Source organism: Drosophila novamexicana, unplaced genomic scaffold, assembly GCF_003285875.2.
Source record: "Drosophila novamexicana strain 15010-1031.04,08,12 unplaced genomic scaffold, DnovRS2.1 tig00000564-arrow-pilon, whole genome shotgun sequence".
Lineage (NCBI taxonomy): Eukaryota > Metazoa > Arthropoda > Insecta > Diptera > Drosophilidae > Drosophila > Drosophila novamexicana.
This window is the reverse complement of record NW_020824810.1, coordinates 2,859,069-2,881,540: the sequence shown is the minus strand read 5'-3', so window position 1 is coordinate 2,881,540 and position 22,472 is coordinate 2,859,069. Positions and strand designations below refer to the sequence as shown.

Genomic DNA, 22,472 nt, shown 5'->3' with positions numbered 1-22,472 from the left:
ACACAGATATCTCTTATCACACACGGCTATTTTAGTATTTTATATTGTTTGAGGAAAAAGGCAAGACAGACGAAAGGAAAATGAAGAATAATAAATTTTGCGGTATTTAACAGAAGCAATGAATGATAAAAATTTGCAATTTGTTGTTGTTTGGGAAAATACACTCGGTTTCGCCTCTCAAATATTAAAGATTAGAGCCAGGTGATAAACCATTAAAGATAATCTTTCAACAACGACAGAGGACAACGCACACAGATCTTGATAGACAGAAGCGACAGCAACAACAACAACAACAGCAAAGAGAAAGAGAAAAGAATCAACAGTGTGTACATCATTCGGATAGACAAGTGGATAGACTGAGGCGTGTCCAGGTTTTCGTATTCAGTTAAGATCACACGTAATTTGGGCACAACATGCCACTCGATCCGCAAATGGTGACGCGTGCGGTTGTTCTCCAGCAACACTTCGATCCCAGCCACTAAAAAACAAGCCCAACCGAACCCTAGTTAATTGCTCTCGTGATAGAGCTGAAAATTAAGAACTATTGTCGTGTGTGTGTGTGTGTGCTTGCCTCTGCCGGAAGAGTCCGATGTGCTGCTAAAACATCCGTGAAATAGCAACCAGAGCATCTAATCAAAAGCAAAAAGATGGTGCAGAGCGAGGAGCGCATTGCGGAGCTGGAGCCACAGTCGACGCAGGACGTCGAGGCGCCCTCGCCCCGTGTGTCCAGCATCGAGCAGGAGCAGCTGGAGCAGCTGGAGGAGGAGGAGCGACACATAGATGCCGCTGCCAAATTGCTGGACAATGGCAACGCACATGGCGACGAGGCGGACAAAAGTGCCCAGGCCCGCATCAAGGCCAAGTTAAAGAAGGAGAAATCCGAACAGGATCGCCTCATGACCGAGGAGATAAACAAGCTGCTAAACGATATGCCGCTGGAGAAGAATGTCACGTGCGGATTTTGGCTTTTTCGCGGCGCATTCTTTCAGCGGTAAGTGGAATACTTGATATTCCGTTTTATCTGACCCCTAATTGTTCTTCGTCCTGCAGCTTTGCCAATCAAACGGCCTACGTTCTGCTCTATGGCATTGTGGGCTGCATCTTCTCCATGACCTATGCCTATTTCAATGGCACCATTACCACCATCGAGAAACGCTTTAAGATACCCTCGAAAAACACGGGCATCATTTCTGTGGGCAATGACATTAGTCAGACCCTCGTCTCTGCCGTTTTGGCCTACTACGCCGGCAAGGGTCATCGGCCGCGCTGGATAGGATTTGGTGAGTGGCGGGCGGAAAATCTAAAGTAGCTTCTCTTATTCCTCTCTTCCTTTCTTTCAACAGGCCTGCTAACTATTGTCGTGTTCTGTTTGATGACCACCTCGCCGCATTTCCTCTACGGGCCCGGCGAGGATGCCCTGGCTCTGACCAAGGAGTTTGGCGCCCAGCCCGACGAGAACGCCACACTGGAGGCTATTGAGGAGCAGCGCGCCAAAACCCTTTGCCGGCTCACGGGAGGCGGCGCCGAATGTGAGGTGGGCGAGGGTAATTTTGCACCACAGGTGCTGCTCTTCGTCGCCCAGTTCATATCTGGCATCGGCGGCTCCCTATACTATACACTCGGCGTCTCCTATATGGATGATAATACAAAGAAATCCAAGACTCCGGCCTTGCTAAGTAAGTTTCACGTATGAAATACGCACAAGATCGCGTCTCTTATGGCTTTACGACTCCAATAAAAAAAACCCGGGGCGCCACGCTGCTTTTGCCAGATAAGGCACTTACTCCTTAATTACTGCAACTATCGCTTCCGTTTATAAACTTTCGTTTAGACAAATGATTCAGCAAGGTTGATAAGCCTTCGAAACTATCCAAGGTTCTAAGAAAACGAACACATTTTGATGCAGGCAAGACAACATCCATCTAATGTCAGCCTATAAAGTCTGCGGATCTCTAAAGTATCTAAATTCAATAATCTTTTCAATTTGTCTAGAATACTTAAATCCTTTAGATTTTAAAACTATCTAAGGTTCTCAGAAAACAAAAACATTTGGAGGCAAGCAGAATAAAAATTATTTCAATTGGAAGATTGTAAGGAAATAGGACAAACATCTTAAGTCTTCCCGTGATTTTTAGAGTCTGCGGATCTCTAAAGTAACTAAAGTCCGTAATCTCTTAAATTAATCTAGAATTATTAAATCCTGTAGATTCCTTAATAGCAATAACCATATTATTTCTTTAGACAGACCGAAGCCAATATTCCCGCAATCTGTGTAAAACCTTGACTTTTGTATTCAGACAAAACGGACGCGCAAACAAATCCCAATATACTCTCTTTGATTAACTGAACAGAGCATTATTATATGAATAACACTCACCCTGTCTCTGCTTTAGGTCTCTCGTACTTTTTGCGAATGCTGGGCCCTGCCATTGGCTATGCTTTGGCCTCCTTTTGTCTGCGCTTGTATATTGCGCCGCAGCTGCATCCGGTTATCAACAACAAGGATCCACGCTGGCTGGGCGCCTGGTGGCTGGGCTGGTTAGTCATGGGCGGTCTGTTATCTTGCTCTGGCATCTTTTTATCGATGTTTCCCAAAGAGCTGCCCCGTGCCGCCGCCAGACGCTTGGTGGAGGAAAAACGTCGCCGCGAACGACTATCGCTGCGGCAGAAGGAGAGCGCCGAGAAGGAGAAGCTCACCGTGGAGCTTGAGCCGCAATCGACAGCCGAGCCCAAGGCATCCTTTAAGGACATGCTGGTCACCTTCAGGCGCCTGACCACAAACAAGACATACATGTGCAACACGCTGTCGAACATCTTCTATCTGATAGGCTATACGCCCTTCTGGATATTCACGCCCAAGTATATTGAGGTGCAGTACAAACAATCGGCGGCCACCTCCAGCATGGTCACGGGCACCGTGGCTCTGGCATTCTCCGCGATTGGAGTCCTGCTCTCTGGTTTTATCATCTCCAAATATAAGCCACGTGCTCGGTATATGGCCGCCTGGAATGTGATCTGTGCCGTGTTGGTTGTGGCCGGCGTTGTCACATACGCTTTTATTGGTTGTCCGGACAACGAGCGCTCGGTTATTGTGAATATTCACAATAGCGCTGTGAATGACACAGCCACGTGCAACTCGGCCTGCGCCTGCGACTATGTGCGTTATTCCCCGGTGTGCGGGGAGAATAATATGACCTACATATCCGCCTGCCATGCGGGCTGCAAAATGGAGCACGTGCGCTCCAATGGCAAAAAGGTGGGTCGTAGTTGGACAAGTAATCTGTGTATGGAAGTAGCATTAATCGCTTGCTCTGATTCCCTTTTAGATCTTCTATGACTGCTCCTGTATACCAGGTGCCAGAAATAGCTCCTTCAAGAGGCTTACCGCACGCGATTTGGCCTATGACAACAGCACCTGGGATCTAACTGGAAGATCGCTGGAGAACTCAGCCTCTACGACGTATTTGGAGGTAACTTTTATATAAACTTTTATATAGACCAGTAGAATCCAGTTTTGCCCGGGCAAAGTATTCCACTAACGTTTCTGATCGTGGATTTTCCAAATCGAGTGTTGAAAATTTCAGCTTCCTAGCTCTTATGAATCGGGATGTACGCTCGCCATCAATCGGTGAATCAGTCAATCAATCAATCCGTTATTCAGTAGAAACAGATTTACATATGTATAGATTGCTTTCCTATAACTTGTATTCCCTTTTTGAGTCTACGTGCTCTCTCTGCGATGATTGTCAATCAGTGAATCAGTCAATCAATCAATCAGGCACTCAGTTGGATGATATATAAAGAGATTTTTAATTTTAAAATCCCTTTTTTACTCTTCCTGCAACTAGCTCTTAGCTCTTACGATTGAGTCTATACGTTGACCGTCAATCGGCGATTCAGTCAATCAATCAATCAATCCGTCATTCAGTAGAAATAGATAACATATATATATATCTATAGATTTCTATTATTTGTAATCCACTTCTTGACTCTACGTTCTCGCTCTGCGTTGATTGTCAATCAGTGAATGAGTCAATCAATCAATCAGTCACTCAGAGAGAGGTTTTTAATCCTTAAAATCGTTTTCTTTACTCTCCCAGCAACTAGCCGCTGGCCAGGCCACGCCGGGTGCTTGTCCTGTCAACTGCTGGACGCAATTTGTCGCCTTCCTGTCGGTCATGTGTTTCCTAAAGTTTATTGGCGCCGCGGGCAGAGCATCCAATTTTCTGGTCTCTGTGCGCTGTGTGCCGGAGAAGGACAAAACTGCTGCGATGGGCTTTGGCATGATGTTGTGCTCGATGTTCGCCTTTATACCGGGACCCATATTCTTTGGCTGGATCTTCGATCGCATGTGCCTGGTGTGGGGCAAGACCTGCACCAACAAGGGCAACTGTTGGCTCTACGATCCCGAGTCAATGAGGTGAGTCTATATTCGATCTACCAATATCCAGTTAATAATTCTTTCACTTTGATTTAGATACACGCTCAACTTTACGGCAGCTGTTTTTATAAGCCTGGGCGCTATCTTCGATTTTGGCGTTTGGTATTACGTTAAGGATCTTCAGATATTCGATGAGGAGGTCAAAGAAGTCGAAATGCAAATTGTGCAGCACGAGGAGGAGGTCAATGCTGAAAAGAATACCGAAATATAAGTGACTAGAATAATAATAATAAATTTAAGCTAACGCTATTGTTAAGTTATGATTGTGAGTGATTTATTGGCCTGTCGTTTAGATCGTATGCATATATACATATATATATTTATATATATACGGTTTTTAACGTTGGAGTCGGTTGGTATAATAAACTGGATTGTGGGGCGGTTAAGATCGTGTGATAAATGCAACCGTCAGGGCTCTCAGTCTGACAAAACACAAATGTACAGTGGCCACTCGTAAATGAGAACCACGCCAAATTATATTTGTAAATTGATGCATAAAGTGCCTATATTTGAAAAACATTATTTTCAATAATATTATTTTACATAAACTTCTATTTTGTTAGTTGAACGAAATTTTTGTCAATCCTTTTACCGAAACGTTCCGTTTAGCGAGCGACCACTGTATATATGCAGCCTTAGGTATTTATATGTATCAAACGCATGTCTGTATTTGAACAATCTAAAATAAAGTACATAAATGCCAGTCGACAGTGCATAAAGCATATATAGCAGCAAGATACTACACAGAACTTATCTAACAAAATTTAGAATTAACTTGGGATTAGCTTGTAAATTGCAAGCATGCACATGGCTATTATCTATATAGACGTACAGTCCGAGCTGCATTTTGGGCAGTAAGAATCTCTAGTCTATAGTTTGGCTATAGCTATTGCCAAAGTGCAGTTGAACTGAGTAGTTTGACAATGGCAGATGAGGTGCATGAAGCAACTAAGTTCCTAAAGGCTCCCAAATCGAAAAGGAATGAGGGCGAGCAGCTCGCAGACACCCAATGTGGCTTATTCAAGCGTCCACGAATGCAAAGGTATTATGTGAATACGCATTACTATAATATAATATACCCTATAATATCCCATATTATAGCTGGGCGACTGAATATATGTTCGCCGTGGTTTTCGGCATCGCGGGATGTTTCGTAGCCATGGCATTTACATATTTCAATGGCACGATTACCACGCTGGAAAAACGTTATAGGATACCCTCGCAAACGACCAGCATAATTATCGTGGGCACTGATATTAGCACGACTTTAACTTCCGGTTTTTTGGGCTACTATGCGGGTCGCGGACATCGGCCACGATATATTGCCTTAGGTAACGGCTGACTTCGGCACGCCGAACATTCAATACTCTTTTAGAGAAATGTGGCTTAGAGTGCGCAAATATGTGAATATATGTTATTGCTGGATTACGTCAATATATCTTGATGAACAGAAAAGTTTTGGACACAACCTCCCAAAAATGGGGCATTTTGCTTATATGTAAGAAGCATCGTGAAACTAGCAAATGCCTAGTTTGGTCACAATTTTGTTCTTCGAGCGATCGTTCCCTCGGCAACTTTATGTTATAGAAGTCCGATCTGGTCAATTCTTGACTACCTCCTGCACAGTGAGAACCATCTGGATCAAGAATATATATAGTTTAGTCTGAAATATCTCGTTCTATGCGCTACAAATCTCTTGAGAAAATCCTAATACGCTCCGCAGGGGAATATTCAAGATATAGACCCTAACTAAAAGCCACACTTGCCTTTAGGTCTGGTCGTCATGGCGGTATTTTGCGTGCTAACAGCTTCTCCACACATCATCTATGGCCCCGGCGAGGATGCCTTAAAATTGACGCGTGAATATGTACAAGCGGATCAGTTGAACGCCACGGATGACACACTCTGCCAGGCACAAAAATCCAGCTGCGGGCAGGAGGCCTACCTTTGGGCGCCCATAGTTTTGCTATTTTCGGGACAGTTTATATCCGGCATCGGTTGTGCTCTGTTCTACACGCTGGGCATATCCTATATGGACGATAATTCAAGCAAATCCAAGACGCCCGCAATGCTCAGTAGGTCTTGACCTCTTGAGCCACAGTTAGCTACTGAACATAGCGTTCATTTTCTCCAACAGGTTGGTCCGTTTTCCTGCGCATGCTGGGCCCAACCTTTGGCTTATCCTTGGCCTCCGTTTGCCTGCGTTTTTATATAGATCCACAGCTGGAGCCGCTCATTACCAATGAGGATACACGCTGGCTGGGCGCCTGGTGGCTTGGCTGGATCCCATTGACCATCATAATGCTCTTGTCTGCATTTTTTCTATACATATTTCCCAAGGAGCTGCCCAGCGCCCGAGCTAGAAGATTAAAATCAAGCGGCCATGAGTCTGGCGGCAATTCCCTTACAGAGCTCTCCCTCAGCGACCTGCTGCAGGCCGTCAAGCGGTTGGCCAAGAACAAGATCTACATTTACAATAGCATTGCCTCCATACTCTACGTTTTTGGCTACATGCCCTATTGGATGTTCACGCCCAAGTATATTGAAACCCAGTATCAGCAGTCGGCCAGCACAGCAACCATGGCCACGGGCAGCGTTGCTTTGGCGTTTTCGGCAGCTGGCGTATTGCTCTCCGGTTATGTAATCTCCAAGTATAGACCCAGTGCACGGGCAATGGCCGCTTGGAATGGCATTGTTGATATATTTACAGTGCTGGGCCTGTTAAGCTATGTGCTCATCGGCTGTGATGACAGCGATAAGGCGACATCCATGTTCCCAAGCAGCGGCGGCGATGACAGCTGCACCGCCTCCTGTCACTGTGAATATGTACACTACGCTCCGATTTGCAGTCCACACAATGTCACCTACATCTCCGCCTGTCATGCCGGCTGCACCGAAAAAACCAAGGATGAGCTGGGTCAATTCCTATACAAAGGTTGCAAGTGTATTGGCGCGTCGGACATAGCGAATGCTACTGAGGTAAGTCTTCTAGCCGTCAGCTTAGTCAAATTCGAACCATCGACTTTTATTTTAACCTAAGGTTCGAATCACGTCTTCTAGATATTGCACCATAATTAATAGTATTTTATATAGGATAAGCCATAGTTAGGCTCTATCGGGGCGACAACTTATTTGACTTTTAGATTAGAACCAACTAAGGCAAATTCGAACCATCAACTTTCTTTAAACTAAAGATTCAAACCACCAACTTATTAATCGTTTATATCCTTTATATTAGCACCAATTTGCCCGACAAGGTCCATGTCCGGCGGACTGTTATAACCAGTTTCTCATCTTCTTGGGCGTCATGTGTCTTCTTAAATTCGTGGGCTCCTCGGGCAGAACTTCCAATTTGTTGTTGGGTTTGCGCTGTGTTTCCTCGGCGGATAAGAGCCTTGCTTTGGGTCTGAGCAATATGATCGTCGCCGTACTCGCCTTTATACCCAGTCCCCTTGTGTTTGGCGCGATTCTGGACAACAATTGCCTAGTCTGGGGCAAAACATGCGGCAGGAACGGCAACTGCTGGCTATATGACACCAAATCGTTGCGGTAAGTTTTCAGAAATTTCACTTTTGCAGAACTATATAAATCCTTTTTTAAACCTACAGCTATACGATGAATTTCTTGTCTGCCTCGTGCATTTTTGCTAGCAGCTTTTGGAACATTGGTGTCTGGTATCATGCTAAGAATCTAAAGATATTCGAGGAAGAGGACGAAGAGGCAAGTCACAAGGAACCAGAACAATTTGAATTAAGCCAAAAATCTTGCGAGATTAAAACGAACTCATTATAATCGAAATGAGCCAAGGCGCCATAAATAATATTTAAATACACACGCTTGTGTACTTCATGATTTTTAGTTTGGGCTTATCACCTTCTGCAGAGATAAACCTAGAGAAAGATATTATAAATTTTGCACTGCTGAATGAGTATATAAAATATCTTAATGTTTGCTTTGCTTGGCACGCGAGTATTCTTTTAGATATAAGAGTTTGTTCTGGCTGATTGACTGATTGGGAATCAAGGCACACATTAAGCCGCAAAAGCTTGGAAATTCAAGGTTTTAAAGAAGCTTCCCTTTTGATCGCAAAAACTGACCTTCAAGTGGACGAAACAGGCCGCCAAATCAGCTAGCCTTGTAAACGTGACCGCGTTAACCAGCGAGAGGTCACCGGTTCAAACCCAACAGAACAATTGTCAAGAAAAGCGATCTTAAAACAAGAATCTCCATTACGTTATGGCTCCAGAATTTCAACATATTTTGACAGAATTTCAACATATTCAACATGTTAATATTATCTCATCAATAGCGAGAAGTCGCCGGTTCAAGCCTAGCATAGTAATTTTTGAGAAAAACGATGTTATACTAAAAAAACAATCATAATTTTCAGCGTTCTTTTACTCCTTTCAAAATAAGTTATACATTTTAATATTATCTCATCAATATTGCTGTCTCATTTTCGACGAAATTAAAATCTTGAAATCTCAAGCGATATAGAAAATCGCGCACAATGACACTAAGATTTGCGCATCATTTGTGCTAAAAGATTAGATTAAGTATACAAGATACGACAGGCTAAAGTTTTATAATGGTTCAAGCAATAATTATCACCTGTGGTTTATGGATGCATTCACGAACTGCTGCCCAGATATACTTGCTCAGAAATAGTTTGCAGTTAGTCTAGTTAACAATTTTGATGGAAACGGTTGAAAATGAGCCTCGACAAGAAACAAGAACAAGCGGAGGGGCTGCCATTCCTAGGCGATGCTTCTGCCAAGCCCAACAATGGAAAACCGCCTAAGGAGAAACCGCACAAGGATATCAGATGCGGATTTTGGATATTCAAAGGATCAATGCTGCAGAGGTAAGGCGGCGAATACGTAATGCTATCTTTCCAAGCCAATTGCATACATAAATAACCTTTGCAGGCTAGCTACCGAAAAGTTTTTTGTCATAATTTACGGCATCGGCGGTTGCTTTTTATCTATGTCTCTGGCTTACTTTAATGGCACTATCACGACCTTGGAGAAACGCTATAAAATACCAACAAAAATGTCTGGCATGATTATCGTTGGCAATGATATAAGCATGATGATAACCTCCGTCCTGGCGGGCTACTATATACACAAAGGACATCGCGCGCGCTGGATAGGCTTTGGTAAATTCAATTCAATCGATCCCAGTTGGTTTTGTCCTTTTAAATGAAGTGGAATTTCAGGTTTTTTTACGATCTTTATATTCTGTTTGCTCACATGCTCCTTGCACTTCATGTACGGCGCTGGCGAGGATGCCCTAAAGCTCACCCGACAATATGGCGACTTTAAGAACATCAGCGAATACCTGACAACTGCACATAAGGAGCAAAAACTGTGCATGACCAAGGAATCGGGTTGTGTACAACAGGATGGCACTTGGGTGCCACCATTTGTACTGTTCTTGGGCCAATTTATAGCTGGCATTGGAATATCCCTGTTCTGGACAGTGGGCATTGCCTATATGGATGATAACACCTCAAAGGACAAGACACCGGCATTGCTGAGTAAGCATGACAAGAAATTGTGTGTAGACCAAATATCTTTAAGTTCCTGTATAGGAAACATGTCTGTCTTTCGTAGGAATAGTTTTAGATTTTCAGACTAACTAATTCTTGCATTTGGTTACAACCTTTCTAATAGAGTCCTTTCCTTCCTCCAGGCATATCCGCGTTCCTGCGCATGCTGGGTCCGGCCATTGGCTATTCGCTAGCTGCTGTCTGCCTGCGTTGGTATATAGAACCGAATTTGGAACCGCTGATCAAGCCCGGAGATCCCAGGTGGTTGGGCGCCTGGTGGCTCGGCTGGCTTATACTAGCTGTCATTACCTTTATCATCGCCTTCTTTATGTTCATGTTTCCCAAGGAGCTGCCCAGCGCGAATGCGAGACGTTTAGAATTGGAAGCGTCTGGCATGCAAGATCCCAAGGAGCACAAGGACCTCTCCATAAGCGACTTGTTGCGCTCCATAAAACGTTTGGCAGCCAACAAAATCTACATGTACAACACATTCGCCACCAGTTTCTATCTGTTCGGCTATTTGGCCTACTGGATATTCACACCAAAGTACATTGAGACCCAATATAGGCAGTCGGCATCAATGGCCACCATGGCTACAGGTACCTTGGCTCTAGGCTTCTCAGCTGTGGGCGTACTCCTCTCTGGATACATAGTGTCCAAGTATAAGCCCAGTGCAAGGGCAATGGCTGCTTGGAATGCGACTGTGGACTTCTTGACCGTGGCTGGCATTCTGCTGTACGTAATCATTGGCTGCGAGGGCAGCGATCAGCTGAGCTCCATGGCGATCAGCGACAGCTGCAGCACATCCTGTCACTGTGAATACGTGCACTACGCTCCGATATGCAGTCCAGAGAATGTCACCTATATATCCGCCTGTCATGCCGGCTGCACGGGCAGCAGCAAGACTCCGCTGGGACGCACCATGTTCACAGGCTGTGCTTGCTTACATCCAACGAATACAACAAGTGGTTCCGAGGTAGGCAGCACATGTGGGAGGAGCTGCCCAGCTTTTGCAACTCATATTGTTTGTGCTTTACAGTTTCAGTATGCATTGGATGGCGCCTGTCCTGTGGATTGCACTAGGCAGTTCATCATCTTTCTGGTAGTCATGTGCTTCCTGAAGCTCGTCGGTGCCACCAGCAAATCCACAAATCTTCTTATATCACTGCGCTGCATAGAGCCGGAGGACAAAAGCTTTGCTCTGGGTCTGGGTGGTCTGATTGGTTCCCTGACAGCCTTTATACCCGGTCCAATTTTCTTTGGCTGGCTCTTGGACAAATACTGTTTGGTGTGGGGCAAGACTTGCAGCAACAAGGGCAACTGTTGGCTCTATGACACGCATTCCTTAAGGTAAAGTCAATAATGTATATGCAAGTAATCCAATTAATCTGAGATTAAACTAACTTTCAGGTATGCATTCAACCTAACTTCAGGCTTTTTCATATTATTGGGCGGCCTCTTAAATATTGGCGTGTGGTATCATGCCAAAGACCTTCTGATATTCGACGAGGAGCAAAAGGAAACCGATAAATCGGATGGTAAGGCAGACAGTTTCAACCTGCCGACCAAATTCCAAGTAGTTAAGGTATCCAAAGAAACAGAAGAGCTTTAAGATAAATGTATTCATTGAATTTTAAACACGAATTAACTCTATGAGACTTATTAAACAACATTTTAAGAAGAAAAACCGATATCTTTTTAGAAATGAAATATTAAAATTATTCTGCCTTTTTGTCAATTTGAAGCCTAAACTAGAATGAAATTAAGAAAAAATCGCTCTTTACTCTCTAAAGACCTGCTTTCTTGTGGATCTCTCTAAATATAAAAGCACATATCCATCAGATTACTTTAAAAATAGCTCAATCTTTATATCTGTGAAAACAACGATAAACATATCGTATTGGTACACATTCTGAAGAAGGTAAATGTTTGAGCTGTTGAATCTTAGCAGGTAGCTTTTAGTAGAACTTTTTGAAGGAATTGATGAAATTCATTTGGTAGATAGAGAAACGAGATACGCTTAGATAAAATAATTATATTATCGTTTTATCTGTGTGCTGCATAGGTTGCCAAAGGTCTTATCATGACGGGAGTTAAGCTGTAACATTCATAAACTGCAGCCGCGTAATCTGAAGGTTCTTAGTTTTATTGACGTTAACTGTCGAGACAAATGTAAACTCATATGAATTTGCAGCACGAATAAGGCTCAGTTCAGTTGAGCGCTTTAATGGATCAAGTCCAGTATGAGCGTCGATAACAAGGATCAGAGTGAGGTGTCCCCATTTTTAGCGGATAATGACAAACAATCTGGCATAGAAAGGAAGGAACAGGAGCTCAAGGATACCAAAATTTCGGCTCTAGAAACAGAAGATGATAGTAAAGATACTACGTGCGGTTTCTGGATATTCAGGGGAGCCTTTCTGCAAAGGTATTTCTGGGAATCTACCTATAAATAACGAATTTTACACAGACCCATTTTAGCTGTGCCACGGAAGCCATGTATGTAACCATATATGGCATAGCTGGCTGCTTTATGGCCATGTGCTTTGCCTACTTCAATGGCACAATTACAACATTGGAGAAGCGCTATAAGATACCAACAAGAACGCTGGGCATCATCTCGGTTGGCAACGATATGAGCACCATGCTTGCCTCGGCCCTAACAGGCTATTATCTACGCAAAGTACATCGACCACGCTGGATGGGCTTTGGTATGCTTAACCAGAATCAATAGGGTTCAACAGTTACTTAAAGCAAGTCCCCTTTTTAGGTCTATTTACCATCGTTATATTTTGCTTATTGAACTGCTCGCTGCACTTTATCTATGGCGCTGGCGAGGATGCGTTGAAGCTGACTCGTGATTATGGAGACTATCAAAATCTAACTGGAACTTTAAACAGTGCACACAAAGATCACAAACTATGCATGTCGGAGGATTCCAGCTGCATACAGGAGGATAGTGTTTGGGTACCTCAATTCATATTATTTCTAGCACAATTCATATTGGGCATTGGACAGGCGCTTTTTCTTGTTGTGGGCCTGGCTTACATGGATGATAACACCACCAAGTCCAAAACGCCAGCCATGCTGAGTAAGTCCATAAATTTATGACTAGAATTTCCCCCATAGTTTTCTATTTGGGAATAAATATGGATTGGAACTACTCACTTTCCGATTCCCTTCAGGTTTCACCACATTTATACGCATGTTGGGTCCTGCTATTGGATATTCCTTAGCTTCGCTCTGCCTACGCTGGTATATTGATCCCACAGCGGAGCCCTTAATCAATATTGAAGATCCCAGATGGTTGGGCGCCTGGTGGCTGGGTTGGCTTATTCTGGCAGCTATCACATTTGTGATTGCAATCCTAATGAGTCTGTTTCCCAAGGAGCTGCCCAGCTCAAAAGCGAGACGCCTAAAATTGGAAAGAGCTGGCAAGCAAAATCCAATTGAACACAAGGATCATTCATTGAGCGACATGTGGCAATCTGTAAAACTCCTAGCAACCAACAAGGTATACGTATACAATACGTGCGCTTCAATCCTGTACTTCTTTGGCTACATGGTATATTGGATATTCACGCCGAAGTACATTGAGATGCAGTATCAGCAGTCGGCCTCCGTGGCCACTTTGGCTACTGGAACTGTAGCTCTAGGCTTCTCAGCTGTGGGCGTACTCCTCTCTGGCTACATAGTGTCCAAGTATAAGCCCAGTGCAAGGGCAATGGCTGCTTGGAATGCAACTGTGGATTTCTTGACCGTGGCTGGCATTCTGCTCTATGTGTTCATTGGCTGCGAGGGCAGCGATCAGTTGAGCTCCATGGCGACCAGCGACAGCTGCATCGCTTCTTGCCACTGTGAATACGTACACTACGCTCCGATATGCAGTCCAGAGAATGTCACCTATATATCCGCCTGTCATGCCGGCTGCACCGAAAAAACCAAGGATCAACTGGGACGCACCTTGTTCACAGGCTGTGATTGTATAAATCCAATAAACAAAACAGGTGGTTCCGAGGTAAGCAGCACCAAGGATGGAGTCTCATCCCTTAACTTATTGGCCTCTTTTTCAGCTACAATATGCATTGGATGGAGCTTGCCATGTTGATTGCTTCCATCAGTTTCTCATCTTTTTGGGCGTCATGTGTTTCCTCAAGCTAGTCGGTGCCTCCAGTAAATCCACAAACTTGCTTATAGCCTTGCGTTGCATACCACCTGAGGACAAAAGTTTGGCTCTAGGTGTAGGCAGCATGGTAGCATCTTTGTTAGGCTTCATTCCAAGTCCCATTTTCTACGGCTGGCTGATAGATAAGTATTGCTTAGTGTGGGGCAAGACGTGCAGCAATAAGGGTAACTGCTGGATATATGATACGCAGTCTTTAAGGTAAGAATTAGAAGCACTCAAATATGTGTGTGTTGCATTCATCAATTGTGTTTTTTAGATATGCGCTGAATCTTGCGGCTGGTTCTTTTATACTGTTGGGTGGCTTCATGAATATTGTGGTTTGGTATCATGCCAAACATTTGAAAATATTTGATGAAGTAAAAACTGAGACTGGTGAAACGAAAAAGAGCTTGGAGGATATCACATTAAAAGATCTAGGCAGCACACTTCAACTGCAAAAAATTGGAGAAGATATTTAAGATATTTGTCCTCTGACGTCATTTGCCACAATAAAGATAATGAAGTTTATATACGTTTGACGTCTGTCGCTAAACTTTCGTATATAGTCATTTGTATAAAACCCTTAGTTCAATAAGGGCAGCCATTCATCTGGCAGCTGAGGCTCAAGTATGGCAATAGCATTATTCTGCTCTACTTCATGTGCATCGCCAAGGCACCACAAGGCGTCGAAGAGTATCAATTGCAAGAGGCCAGCGCCAGCTGAGCACTCCTCAAATGTAATGGGCGCCAGATCCATTTGAATTTGTGCGCTATATGCATTCAGCCTTTCGTTATTTAAACGAGCCAAGGAAATGGGTTTGTCTCTATGTTCCTCAATCTTCCACATGGCTAACAACACATTTGGCAGAGGCTTTATAAACTCCTGCAGTAGACCATCCGCATCCACATTTTGTGTGTAGTTTTTACGCAGCTCATCCAGCTGCTCCGTATAGTGGCTCTTAACAAATAGCTCATGCTGCAGCCGGTGCAAACAGCGCGCAGATTTGGCGCAGAATAGCTTTTCAAAGGAGTTATGCAGTTGGCACGCATCCAAAACGATCTGTGGCAGCGTTTGTTTAGCTACCATTGCAACCTCACGCAGCGCTTGCATGTGCAGTTTCTGCTTAGCTACAACAATGGCCACATAATTCTCCAGTCCATTGTGCTCTATTTCAAGCAATATGTTTGTTAGAACGCGGCCAATTTCATCATTTGTAATTAGCTGTCATAATTGAAATATGATTAGCCCAAGTCTCAAATATATATAGATTCTATGTACATCTCAATAGCTTACAGGCATCCTTAATTGCTCCAGCTCCATATGCTTTCCGCGCACTCTTGCCAAGCTTCTGGCATAGCAAAGACGCTGCTCCTCGCCATTGGTGCGCGATACAAATACCACAAAGATCTGCCAATACGATATTATGAATTTGCTTATTTTTGTAAAAGTGTCACTTACCTTATGGATATACGGCTCCAAACGCACCCAAAACTCACGCATATTAAGCGTATACGTCTTGGTCCGGTCAATTCGATGCAAAACCCCAGGATGATAGTACTCGAGGCCATCCAGATTGTATGTTTTGTGTATGCGGCGCAGTCTCCACTGCACCCTTTTGGCGAACGCTGCATACTCATCATCCGTCATGCCCTCGATTTCTGCAAAGTCATCTGGCTGCACACAAGCTCCAAATTTTGCAATTGGTGGTCTTCCGGGCCGCACATAGCCCTGCGCCTGAGCCTCGGCCTTTTCGTGGCGTGCTGTTAATAGACGATCGTGTAAATCCTGCTTGGTGCCTTTGATGTTCAACGCACGGCCGTATAGATCGCGTATTAAATCCCGTAAACTAAAATCGGACAACGGCAACTCCATTTAACAATTTGGAGGCAAAATGTACCGCAATCAAATTTCTTAGCGCGAAATTTAGTGGTGGACCAATATAACTACAGTGTGGGAAAGCGCAAAGTGTGCAGTGTTTGTCACGTTATTAGCTTGCAATCGATATATCGATATTTTCACATCTTAAGCATTAACGGTTTTATTCTGTAATGCAACATTGAAATACTTTTTTTTAAACATTTTTGTTGTAAATCTAGGTTACTTTGCATATTTTCTGACAAATGTTTGTGCTATATATGTGTTAAGCTTCACAGTCCATCTAAACTTACACCAGAAATTACTTTTTCCAAATGCGATAGGCCAATCCTTTCATTTCCATCCGTAACACCATCCATCCACCTAGTTCATTCAATGGCGGAAAACAGTTGCTGCAAATGGAAGGAAATATTAAGTAAAAATTTACCACGTAAATGTCCAGCGAATTGTTTCAATCCATTGAATGGACCATGTCCCGACTACAAAATCGTCGATGTCGTTAACCGGGAGGCCAGCGTTGTGAAAGCCATACTCGAACCGGAGCCGCCCATCCGCCGGATAATAGACACAAAGGCGCTCTGTTCCAAGTGCTGCGGCCTGGCCGAAAACACGCCGGAAAAGTGTTGTAACTTGTGTGACGCCCAAAATGCTACCCAAAGAAATAATTTATGTTCAGCTGCGTGCAGACCGCTCGGCACAAAGCTGCACTTGCAAGAGGTATGTACGCCAGCCCAAACTCGATCTTTATATAATTGATTTTCTGCTTTTTAGTGGACGAAACGCCCTCGACCGAAGCCCACGTATAAGCACAGTGTTTTTGTGGATAGTGAAACGTTAGCTGGACGTGTGTTTCCCGTCAAGTTTCGCTTACGTCGAATAAAAAACCATTGTAGCGATTGTGGAAAGGAGCTGTACTTCCGTGATCCCATTACGGACAACTCAAACGTGGTTGTGCTCACGAACTGCTGCGACGTCAAGGTATATCACAACAGGGCACTCGAGAACTGGCACCGGGTGCCCATTCTATCCATAACCGGTGACAGCAAGATGAAAAAGAAAACAATCAATGAAATATGCCAACTGGAACCCAAGAAACTGCCGCCAGTTGTGGACATAATCGCCAAACCAATTGACAAATTGACCAGTAATCAACGTAAAAGTAAAAAGGGCAAGAAGGGCAAGAAGGGAAAGAAAGGAAAGAAATAATGCTTTGGAATAAAGTCGTCACTTAAAAACTAATCTATTATATATAAGAATTATCTCTGCTCGAAGAGTTTATATGAAACATGTTTTTAGACAATTCAATTCGGGCAAAGAGCTTAGCAATATTTGAAATCCGTTTTGCAAAAATGATATTCAAAGGATTCTCTAATGTGTTTCAATTTGCATTTAATTAATTTAAATTCAGTCGCATAAGCATACTTAGCGTTAACCTAATAACTAAAATGTATAATTCAGCTTAATATGCCAATCCACAATATGTAGAAAAAGGGGAACTTAGTTTTGATGATCGGGTCGATTTCCTTGTATTATTTGTTTAGAATTTAAGACTTTTTTCTTTTTGTTATAATTACAGATACAAATACTTGAATATTATCCATATTGTTGATGTTGTTGTTTGGCTTTTGCAGTTAGAATACGTAAATATGACTTAAGACTTAATCATGTTTTATTCCTGCAATTCTCTCACAAAAATGAATGTAAAACCGTTGAATGTTCTTTGTTAATTTGTTGTTGTCGAGCTTGCCGGTGTTTAAATATTACGAGATGTTTTTGGAAAACTATGGGGAGCACTCGTCGGCTTGAATGCCCTATTGTTCGGCGCAAGGCGTTGTATTGCAGTTGGTTTCGATTTTTGCGTGATATCGAATTTCACAACTATATTATTATAATTAATAATTAGACGTAGTTTATGTATGTCAAAACTAGATTATAACTACATATGCACTTGAATATTCATTTAAAAATTAGCTACAAGTTGTTACGTTCTACATTTATGTTTGGATGTTTTAAAATAGGCGTCTCTCATACTGTCAGCGGCGAGTCACGCGAATTCAAATGAATCTTGTGCTGCTCCATTTCAACAAATATTAGCCAAAATTTGGAGAGTGTGGAAGAGCCTATGTCTTTCCTATGACGGGAAAGAAGTCTTTGAGAAGTGTGGTGCGACGCTTTTCAGCAATATCCATTTGATTCTCGAGCGCAGCCCTGTCCGTCGTCTCGGCTCGCTCGATTTTCCACGACAGATTCTCGATCTCAGCCTCCAATTGCGCCTGCAAAGCAAACATGTTAACAAACTTATTTGGCATATGGCTATGCATATTCCCACTCACCTGCTGGTACTCGAACAGATTCTTTCGCGAGCCGGCCTCCATGTAGTAGGCATAGGGATAGGTGTATTGCAGCGTATAGCGACACTTGGCGAGCAGCGCAGCCGCATTGAACAGATACTGCCAGTCGATCCAGGTGCCGCTGCCGTTCATGACCTTCGCATTGATGCGCTGCCTCAGACGATCGATCGTCTGCTGCTCCAATTTGAGAGACTTGGAATGATTCTCCCAGCGCTCGTAGTAATGCAAATACTTTTTGAGTGCCTCGCGCGCCTGCACGTGCACCGATTCGTTGGCAATATTGGGATTGTCCTTGTAGCGGGAGCATTCATAATATTCGGAGCCGTGCGTCTTCCAATCGCCCAGGCACATCCAGCAGAAGTCGTGCTTACAATTGAAGCACTGCATATGATTGCAGCCGCCGTTCTTCTCGATGCATATGTGACACTTGGGGCAGTCTTTGGTGTGTGCGCTTATATAGTTGGCCGTTTCGCTGTCGTCGGCGCACTTGGTCAGCCATTTCCTGATGATCTGGCAGTCAGTGGGCGCATGGTAGTCCATGCCGCACTTGAAACAGAAGCCCGTATGACAGACCTTGCAGATGGCACGCTTAGCGGAGATCTCTGATGATTGCACAATGATTTGGCAATTGGGTCCGGGGCAGAAGCGCAGCTCCGGATGCGACTTTACATAATCCTTGAACGCAAACTGTTGATACTTGTCGCGCATCACCGGACGCGTAACCAGCGTCAGCACCAAATCCTCTGGCACCCGGACATTACACTGCTGCGCCATGCACCCAATCTGTATGGAAATGCCCTGAAAGATTTGCGTCTCGAAGTAAATGGTCCAGCAGTCCTTGCAGAACGAATGCCCGCACGCCAAGCTATAGAACTTGTCGTTCGGCTGTGAGCTCGCGCACACCGGGCACATGCGGCGCTGTTGCTGTGACGTCGTGTGTGTGCTGCTGGCTGTGGACAACGTTGTCGCTGTCCTGTAGCCCGTGCTGCCCATGCGCAGCAGCTGTGCCGCCGCTGCACTCGTCGAGGCCGAGGCCGCGTCCGCAGCAGTTGTTGGCGGTTTGATGCGCGCCGTCACCAGCAACGCGTTCGCATCCTGGCGATACTTCTCCACCACCGCCGCGTTGTTCCATTGATGTTCGAGCAGCAGCACCTTGGCCAGCGATGGGGTTATTTGCAGTATCGTGTTTAACTTTTCTACTAGCTCGTTTAGCAGCTTCTCAATGTCCTCCACGGTCAGGCAGTCGTATTCAAAGTACTCGGGATCAGCACGCTTTGGATCGAGTCTTTCGACATCGCAGTCTTCGCCTGAAAGTATGCAAATCCAATTAGACACAGCAACTAACTAGCAACAGGTGCAGAGGTAGAATTTGTATATATATAGTTGAATAACTAATGAGACTTTAAATCGTTAGGTTCCCGGTTCAAATCCAGCAACAATTCATAGTAACTACTCTTAAGTATATATGAGGCAAGACATGATCGAGGGGGTGACGGTATAGGGTGTCTACTAGTCGAGTATATCTCATGCTGAATTTTACACTTACTACGCAGTGTATAAATATCGGGTTTATTGCATTTCCGCAGCCAAGGGATGTGCTTCTAGCATGTTGGTTACACTTTCAGCTCTTGCCCATTTTCACCCAGATTTTTCACAATTTCGAGAAAACCCAACTGTGCACCAGGTGCAAGCCACGATTGATTCAATTGGTTTGCTACCTGCGCTTCCAGCTCTTTTCACAGAATCCACAGCTGGTGCGAGTGGAAAATGGGAAAATTGAGAGCCAGGCCCTAATTTCCAACCAAAAGAAGAAGAAAAAACTATCATGCTGCTGGATGAGAAACTGAATTGATTGTCATTTTAACGACTGTTGGAATTCGATTGAAGGCCAAATATTACGTCGGCGTTACGTCGTCAGGTCGTTATTACGTCGTCGGATTACAAATAAGATGAAGTCATGACGTCACAATCAGCTAAAAAAATGACGAGAGAGAGAGAGAGAGGGAGCTAGCAGGCAGGTCAAAAACAGTTGACGGAAGAAACTGAACGACGCGTCGTCGCGACGTCAGACAGCGGGCACTTAAGCACGCAGCGGCAGCAGCAGCAGCAGGTACAAAGAGTACAAAGCAGAGGTGGCAATAATTCAAATAGCAAACGAGTCGAGCTTGACCGACTAGCAGATAGTCTGTACGCAGCTCTGAGGTACGCAACCTGATGTCAGAAAGACGGATCAGTACAAATGAACTATCTCATCTTTAGACCTATTCATTTTAAAGGGACAATAATAACTAATACCGACTGTTACATACACTACCGCAGTTGCCACATAACCGTTATAAGTGCGTACAGGGTATCGTAGCAGCAGAGCTCTAAGCGCTGGCCCCGCATGTTTTGGCGCTGGCCGAGCTGAACGAACGATCATTTCAAGTTCAATTTTATAATTTAAGCTTCATGGTCAGAAAGCAAAACGTAACGAACCAAAGCACAGCTACAAAATTAAATACATTCAAATTATAATTTAAATGGGAAGACGGCGCAGCAAATGGTCAACTCACACGCTGGGGAAACAAGAGTTTAAGTAGAAGGGCACCAAAGAGGGGGAAAGGGAGGAAGGCAATTTCAAAAGGCGAATGTCAAGAGCCAAGTTACGTGCATGCTATAAAATAGAAGGTTAAATGCAAAATGCTAGGCCCAAGAAATGTTTGAGTGTGTGTGCGTATATGTGTGTGTGACACAAAGGTGAATAACCAAAGCAAAGCGCATGCAAACTTCACATACACACAGTATATGGCGCTGTCCAATAAGATAATCAAAAAGCTGCATTTGTGTGTGTGCGTTCAAGTTAAATCGATTGGTCGTGTGTAATCGATAAACTGCACAAAGCGTCCTTGGACACTGCCCCTTCTTTACCTGTATTATAGTAATCATAATCGTCATCAAATTCCCCATCGTTGTCCGATTCCAATTCCATTTCAATGTCCGAGTCCATTGCAACTCTGTCAGGAGGTGGCGGCGGTGGAGAAGTTGTGCCAGGGAGCAGGGGCAGCCTTGTACGTGCGCGTGTGTGTGTGTGTGTGCGTTCCTCGCTTGGTTGCCCGTTGCCTTGCCTGACGACGATTGAAGGGCGAGTAAAGCAAAAACGTAAAAATACTTCTTTACAAGGCTATTACACGAGCGAGGGGGTTGGCGGGGCTTCTCTCTTGTTGTTGTTGTTGATTTTGTGTTTGTAACAGTTGCTATTGTTGGTGGTGGCGTTGCTGCTGCTATTGGTGGTGGTGGAAGATTTAGTTGCTGTTGTTGTTGTTGCCGTGGGGTATGTTGCAATTGTCGTTACGTCGTTGTCGCACTCCCCCCATTTACATGAGCACACGCTCGCTGGAAGAGCTTTAGCTTAGCGGGGTGGCAACGTCGCTGTCAATAGATCCCGTTTTATTTTCGTTTCACACACACGCACACATGCGGGGCTGCTGGTGCATTCAGTGTTGTGCATTTGACTTTTTTGCTGTTAAAAATAGACACTTGCACCGAGTTAATGACAACGCACTCTGGTCAATTCTTGCTCGTCGATTTTCTTTTGTTTGTGGCAATGCAATCAGCATGCAATCATTTTCGATGCCAACATTCAATTCCTTTGTCTTTTAATTTTTCGCAGCGCCTGCTTTGCACTCGCACTCGCGCACTAGCTGCGTTGCTCGCCCCTCTCTTATTATCCCCCGCTAACACAAACACACACACCTCACACTGACACAGTAACACCCACACGACGCTGCAGCCACACAATACTGTCACTAGCACGAGTACGAGTACGACGCACAGTGTACGTCACTTGCAAATTGCGCAGTTTAATAAATTAGCTATTGCACTTTTTACATTTAATTATTATTACTTGTAAGACACGGCGAAAAATAAACGCTCTGCGACGCAGAGCTACGAAACACGCAGTGTGACCATAGCTAGCTAACTTAAAAAGGCACAACAGCTGTTTGTGGCGGTCGTGCGATAGGCATGACGTAGCGCATAATTGCGCTACGTTAGAAATGCCTTCCGCCAATCGCTTATCGATTATAGCTTGTGGCTCTTATCGTCGG

The 22,472-nt window shown here is 44.2% G+C and overlaps 7 protein-coding genes across 7 annotated transcripts; 5 read left to right on the top strand and 2 right to left on the bottom strand.

Moving 5' to 3' along the window:
• Positions 1–114: 114 nt before the first annotated feature.
• On the top strand, positions 115–5,135 carry LOC115762097 (solute carrier organic anion transporter family member 74D). The gene is made up of 7 exons (XM_030704197.1): positions 115–991; positions 1,051–1,280; positions 1,344–1,676; positions 2,394–3,256; positions 3,327–3,470; positions 4,101–4,420; positions 4,478–5,135. The coding sequence occupies exons 1-7, from the start codon at positions 648–650 to the stop codon at positions 4,650–4,652; spliced, it is 2,409 nt and encodes an 802-aa protein (XP_030560057.1). The 5' UTR covers positions 115–647; the 3' UTR covers positions 4,653–5,135.
• Positions 5,136–5,349: 214 nt separating this feature from the next.
• Positions 5,350–8,800, top strand: LOC115762100 (solute carrier organic anion transporter family member 74D-like). The gene is made up of 6 exons (XM_030704201.1): positions 5,350–5,483; positions 5,543–5,772; positions 6,214–6,516; positions 6,579–7,420; positions 7,680–7,990; positions 8,050–8,800. The coding sequence occupies exons 1-6, from the start codon at positions 5,365–5,367 to the stop codon at positions 8,231–8,233; spliced, it is 1,989 nt and encodes a 662-aa protein (XP_030560061.1). The 5' UTR covers positions 5,350–5,364; the 3' UTR covers positions 8,234–8,800.
• A 146-nt stretch (positions 8,801–8,946) lies between these two features.
• LOC115762099 (solute carrier organic anion transporter family member 74D-like) lies at positions 8,947–11,669 on the top strand. The gene is made up of 6 exons (XM_030704200.1): positions 8,947–9,305; positions 9,370–9,599; positions 9,660–9,980; positions 10,136–10,968; positions 11,032–11,342; positions 11,403–11,669. The coding sequence occupies exons 1-6, from the start codon at positions 9,154–9,156 to the stop codon at positions 11,602–11,604; spliced, it is 2,049 nt and encodes a 682-aa protein (XP_030560060.1). The 5' UTR covers positions 8,947–9,153; the 3' UTR covers positions 11,605–11,669.
• Positions 11,670–12,231: 562 nt separating this feature from the next.
• Positions 12,232–14,675, top strand: LOC115762098 (solute carrier organic anion transporter family member 74D-like). The gene is made up of 6 exons (XM_030704198.1): positions 12,232–12,420; positions 12,474–12,703; positions 12,763–13,083; positions 13,178–14,010; positions 14,066–14,376; positions 14,435–14,675. The coding sequence occupies exons 1-6, from the start codon at positions 12,236–12,238 to the stop codon at positions 14,634–14,636; spliced, it is 2,082 nt and encodes a 693-aa protein (XP_030560058.1). The 5' UTR covers positions 12,232–12,235; the 3' UTR covers positions 14,637–14,675.
• Positions 14,676–14,720: 45 nt separating this feature from the next.
• Positions 14,721–15,729, bottom strand: LOC115762101. Its single transcript, XM_030704202.1, has 3 exons — positions 15,617–15,729; positions 15,452–15,565; positions 14,721–15,379 (listed from the first exon to the last, which is right to left on the bottom strand). Exons 1-3 carry the CDS (start codon positions 15,656–15,658, stop codon positions 14,741–14,743), a joined length of 795 nt encoding a protein of 264 aa, XP_030560062.1. The 5' UTR covers positions 15,659–15,729; the 3' UTR covers positions 14,721–14,740.
• A 548-nt stretch (positions 15,730–16,277) lies between these two features.
• LOC115762140 lies at positions 16,278–17,272 on the top strand. Its single transcript, XM_030704251.1, has 2 exons — positions 16,278–16,750; positions 16,805–17,272. Exons 1-2 carry the CDS (start codon positions 16,409–16,411, stop codon positions 17,237–17,239), a joined length of 777 nt encoding a protein of 258 aa, XP_030560111.1. The 5' UTR covers positions 16,278–16,408; the 3' UTR covers positions 17,240–17,272.
• An 86-nt stretch (positions 17,273–17,358) lies between these two features.
• Positions 17,359–22,301, bottom strand: LOC115762139 (potential E3 ubiquitin-protein ligase ariadne-2). Its single transcript, XM_030704250.1, has 4 exons — positions 21,555–22,301; positions 21,295–21,491; positions 18,367–19,691; positions 17,359–18,306 (listed from the first exon to the last, which is right to left on the bottom strand). The coding sequence occupies exons 2-4, from the start codon at positions 21,371–21,373 to the stop codon at positions 18,154–18,156; spliced, it is 1,557 nt and encodes a 518-aa protein (XP_030560110.1). The 5' UTR covers positions 21,374–21,491; positions 21,555–22,301; the 3' UTR covers positions 17,359–18,153.
• Between the last annotated feature and the right edge of the window lie 171 nt (positions 22,302–22,472).

Bases quoted from the DNA above. Each gene is read 5' to 3' on its own strand.
- LOC115762097 (XM_030704197.1), top strand. From the start codon at position 648: ATGGTGCAGAGCGAGGAGCGCATTGCGGAGCTGGAGCCACAGTCGACG. The intron at 1,677-2,393 runs GTAAGTTTCACG...TCTCTGCTTTAG, and splicing joins CAAGACTCCGGCCTTGCTAA to GTCTCTCGTACTTTTTGCGA. The intron at 3,471-4,100 runs GTAACTTTTATA...TTACTCTCCCAG, and splicing joins CCTCTACGACGTATTTGGAG to CAACTAGCCGCTGGCCAGGC.
- LOC115762100 (XM_030704201.1), top strand. From the start codon at position 5,365: ATGGCAGATGAGGTGCATGAAGCAACTAAGTTCCTAAAGGCTCCCAAA. The intron at 5,484-5,542 runs GTATTATGTGAA...CCCATATTATAG, and splicing joins AAGCGTCCACGAATGCAAAG to CTGGGCGACTGAATATATGT. The intron at 5,773-6,213 runs GTAACGGCTGAC...ACTTGCCTTTAG, and splicing joins GCCACGATATATTGCCTTAG to GTCTGGTCGTCATGGCGGTA.
- LOC115762099 (XM_030704200.1), top strand. From the start codon at position 9,154: ATGAGCCTCGACAAGAAACAAGAACAAGCGGAGGGGCTGCCATTCCTA. The intron at 9,600-9,659 runs GTAAATTCAATT...GTGGAATTTCAG, and splicing joins CGCGCGCTGGATAGGCTTTG to GTTTTTTTACGATCTTTATA. The intron at 10,969-11,031 runs GTAGGCAGCACA...TGTGCTTTACAG, and splicing joins ATACAACAAGTGGTTCCGAG to TTTCAGTATGCATTGGATGG.
- LOC115762098 (XM_030704198.1), top strand. From the start codon at position 12,236: ATGAGCGTCGATAACAAGGATCAGAGTGAGGTGTCCCCATTTTTAGCG. The intron at 12,421-12,473 runs GTATTTCTGGGA...GACCCATTTTAG, and splicing joins AGGGGAGCCTTTCTGCAAAG to CTGTGCCACGGAAGCCATGT. The intron at 14,011-14,065 runs GTAAGCAGCACC...CCTCTTTTTCAG, and splicing joins ACAAAACAGGTGGTTCCGAG to CTACAATATGCATTGGATGG.
- LOC115762101 (XM_030704202.1), bottom strand. From the start codon at position 15,658: ATGCGTGAGTTTTGGGTGCGTTTGGAGCCGTATATCCATAAG. The intron at 15,566-15,616 runs GTAAGTGACACT...TCGTATTGGCAG, and splicing joins TGGAGCCGTATATCCATAAG to ATCTTTGTGGTATTTGTATC. The intron at 15,380-15,451 runs GTAAGCTATTGA...CAATTATGACAG, and splicing joins TGGAGCAATTAAGGATGCCT to CTAATTACAAATGATGAAAT.
- LOC115762140 (XM_030704251.1), top strand. From the start codon at position 16,409: ATGGCGGAAAACAGTTGCTGCAAATGGAAGGAAATATTAAGTAAAAAT. The intron at 16,751-16,804 runs GTATGTACGCCA...TCTGCTTTTTAG, and splicing joins CAAAGCTGCACTTGCAAGAG to TGGACGAAACGCCCTCGACC.
- LOC115762139 (XM_030704250.1), bottom strand. From the start codon at position 21,373: ATGGACTCGGACATTGAAATGGAATTGGAATCGGACAACGATGGGGAA. The intron at 19,692-21,294 runs GTAAAGAAGGGG...GCATACTTTCAG, and splicing joins TTATGATTACTATAATACAG to GCGAAGACTGCGATGTCGAA. The intron at 18,307-18,366 runs GTGAGTGGGAAT...TTTGCTTTGCAG, and splicing joins ATCTGTTCGAGTACCAGCAG to GCGCAATTGGAGGCTGAGAT.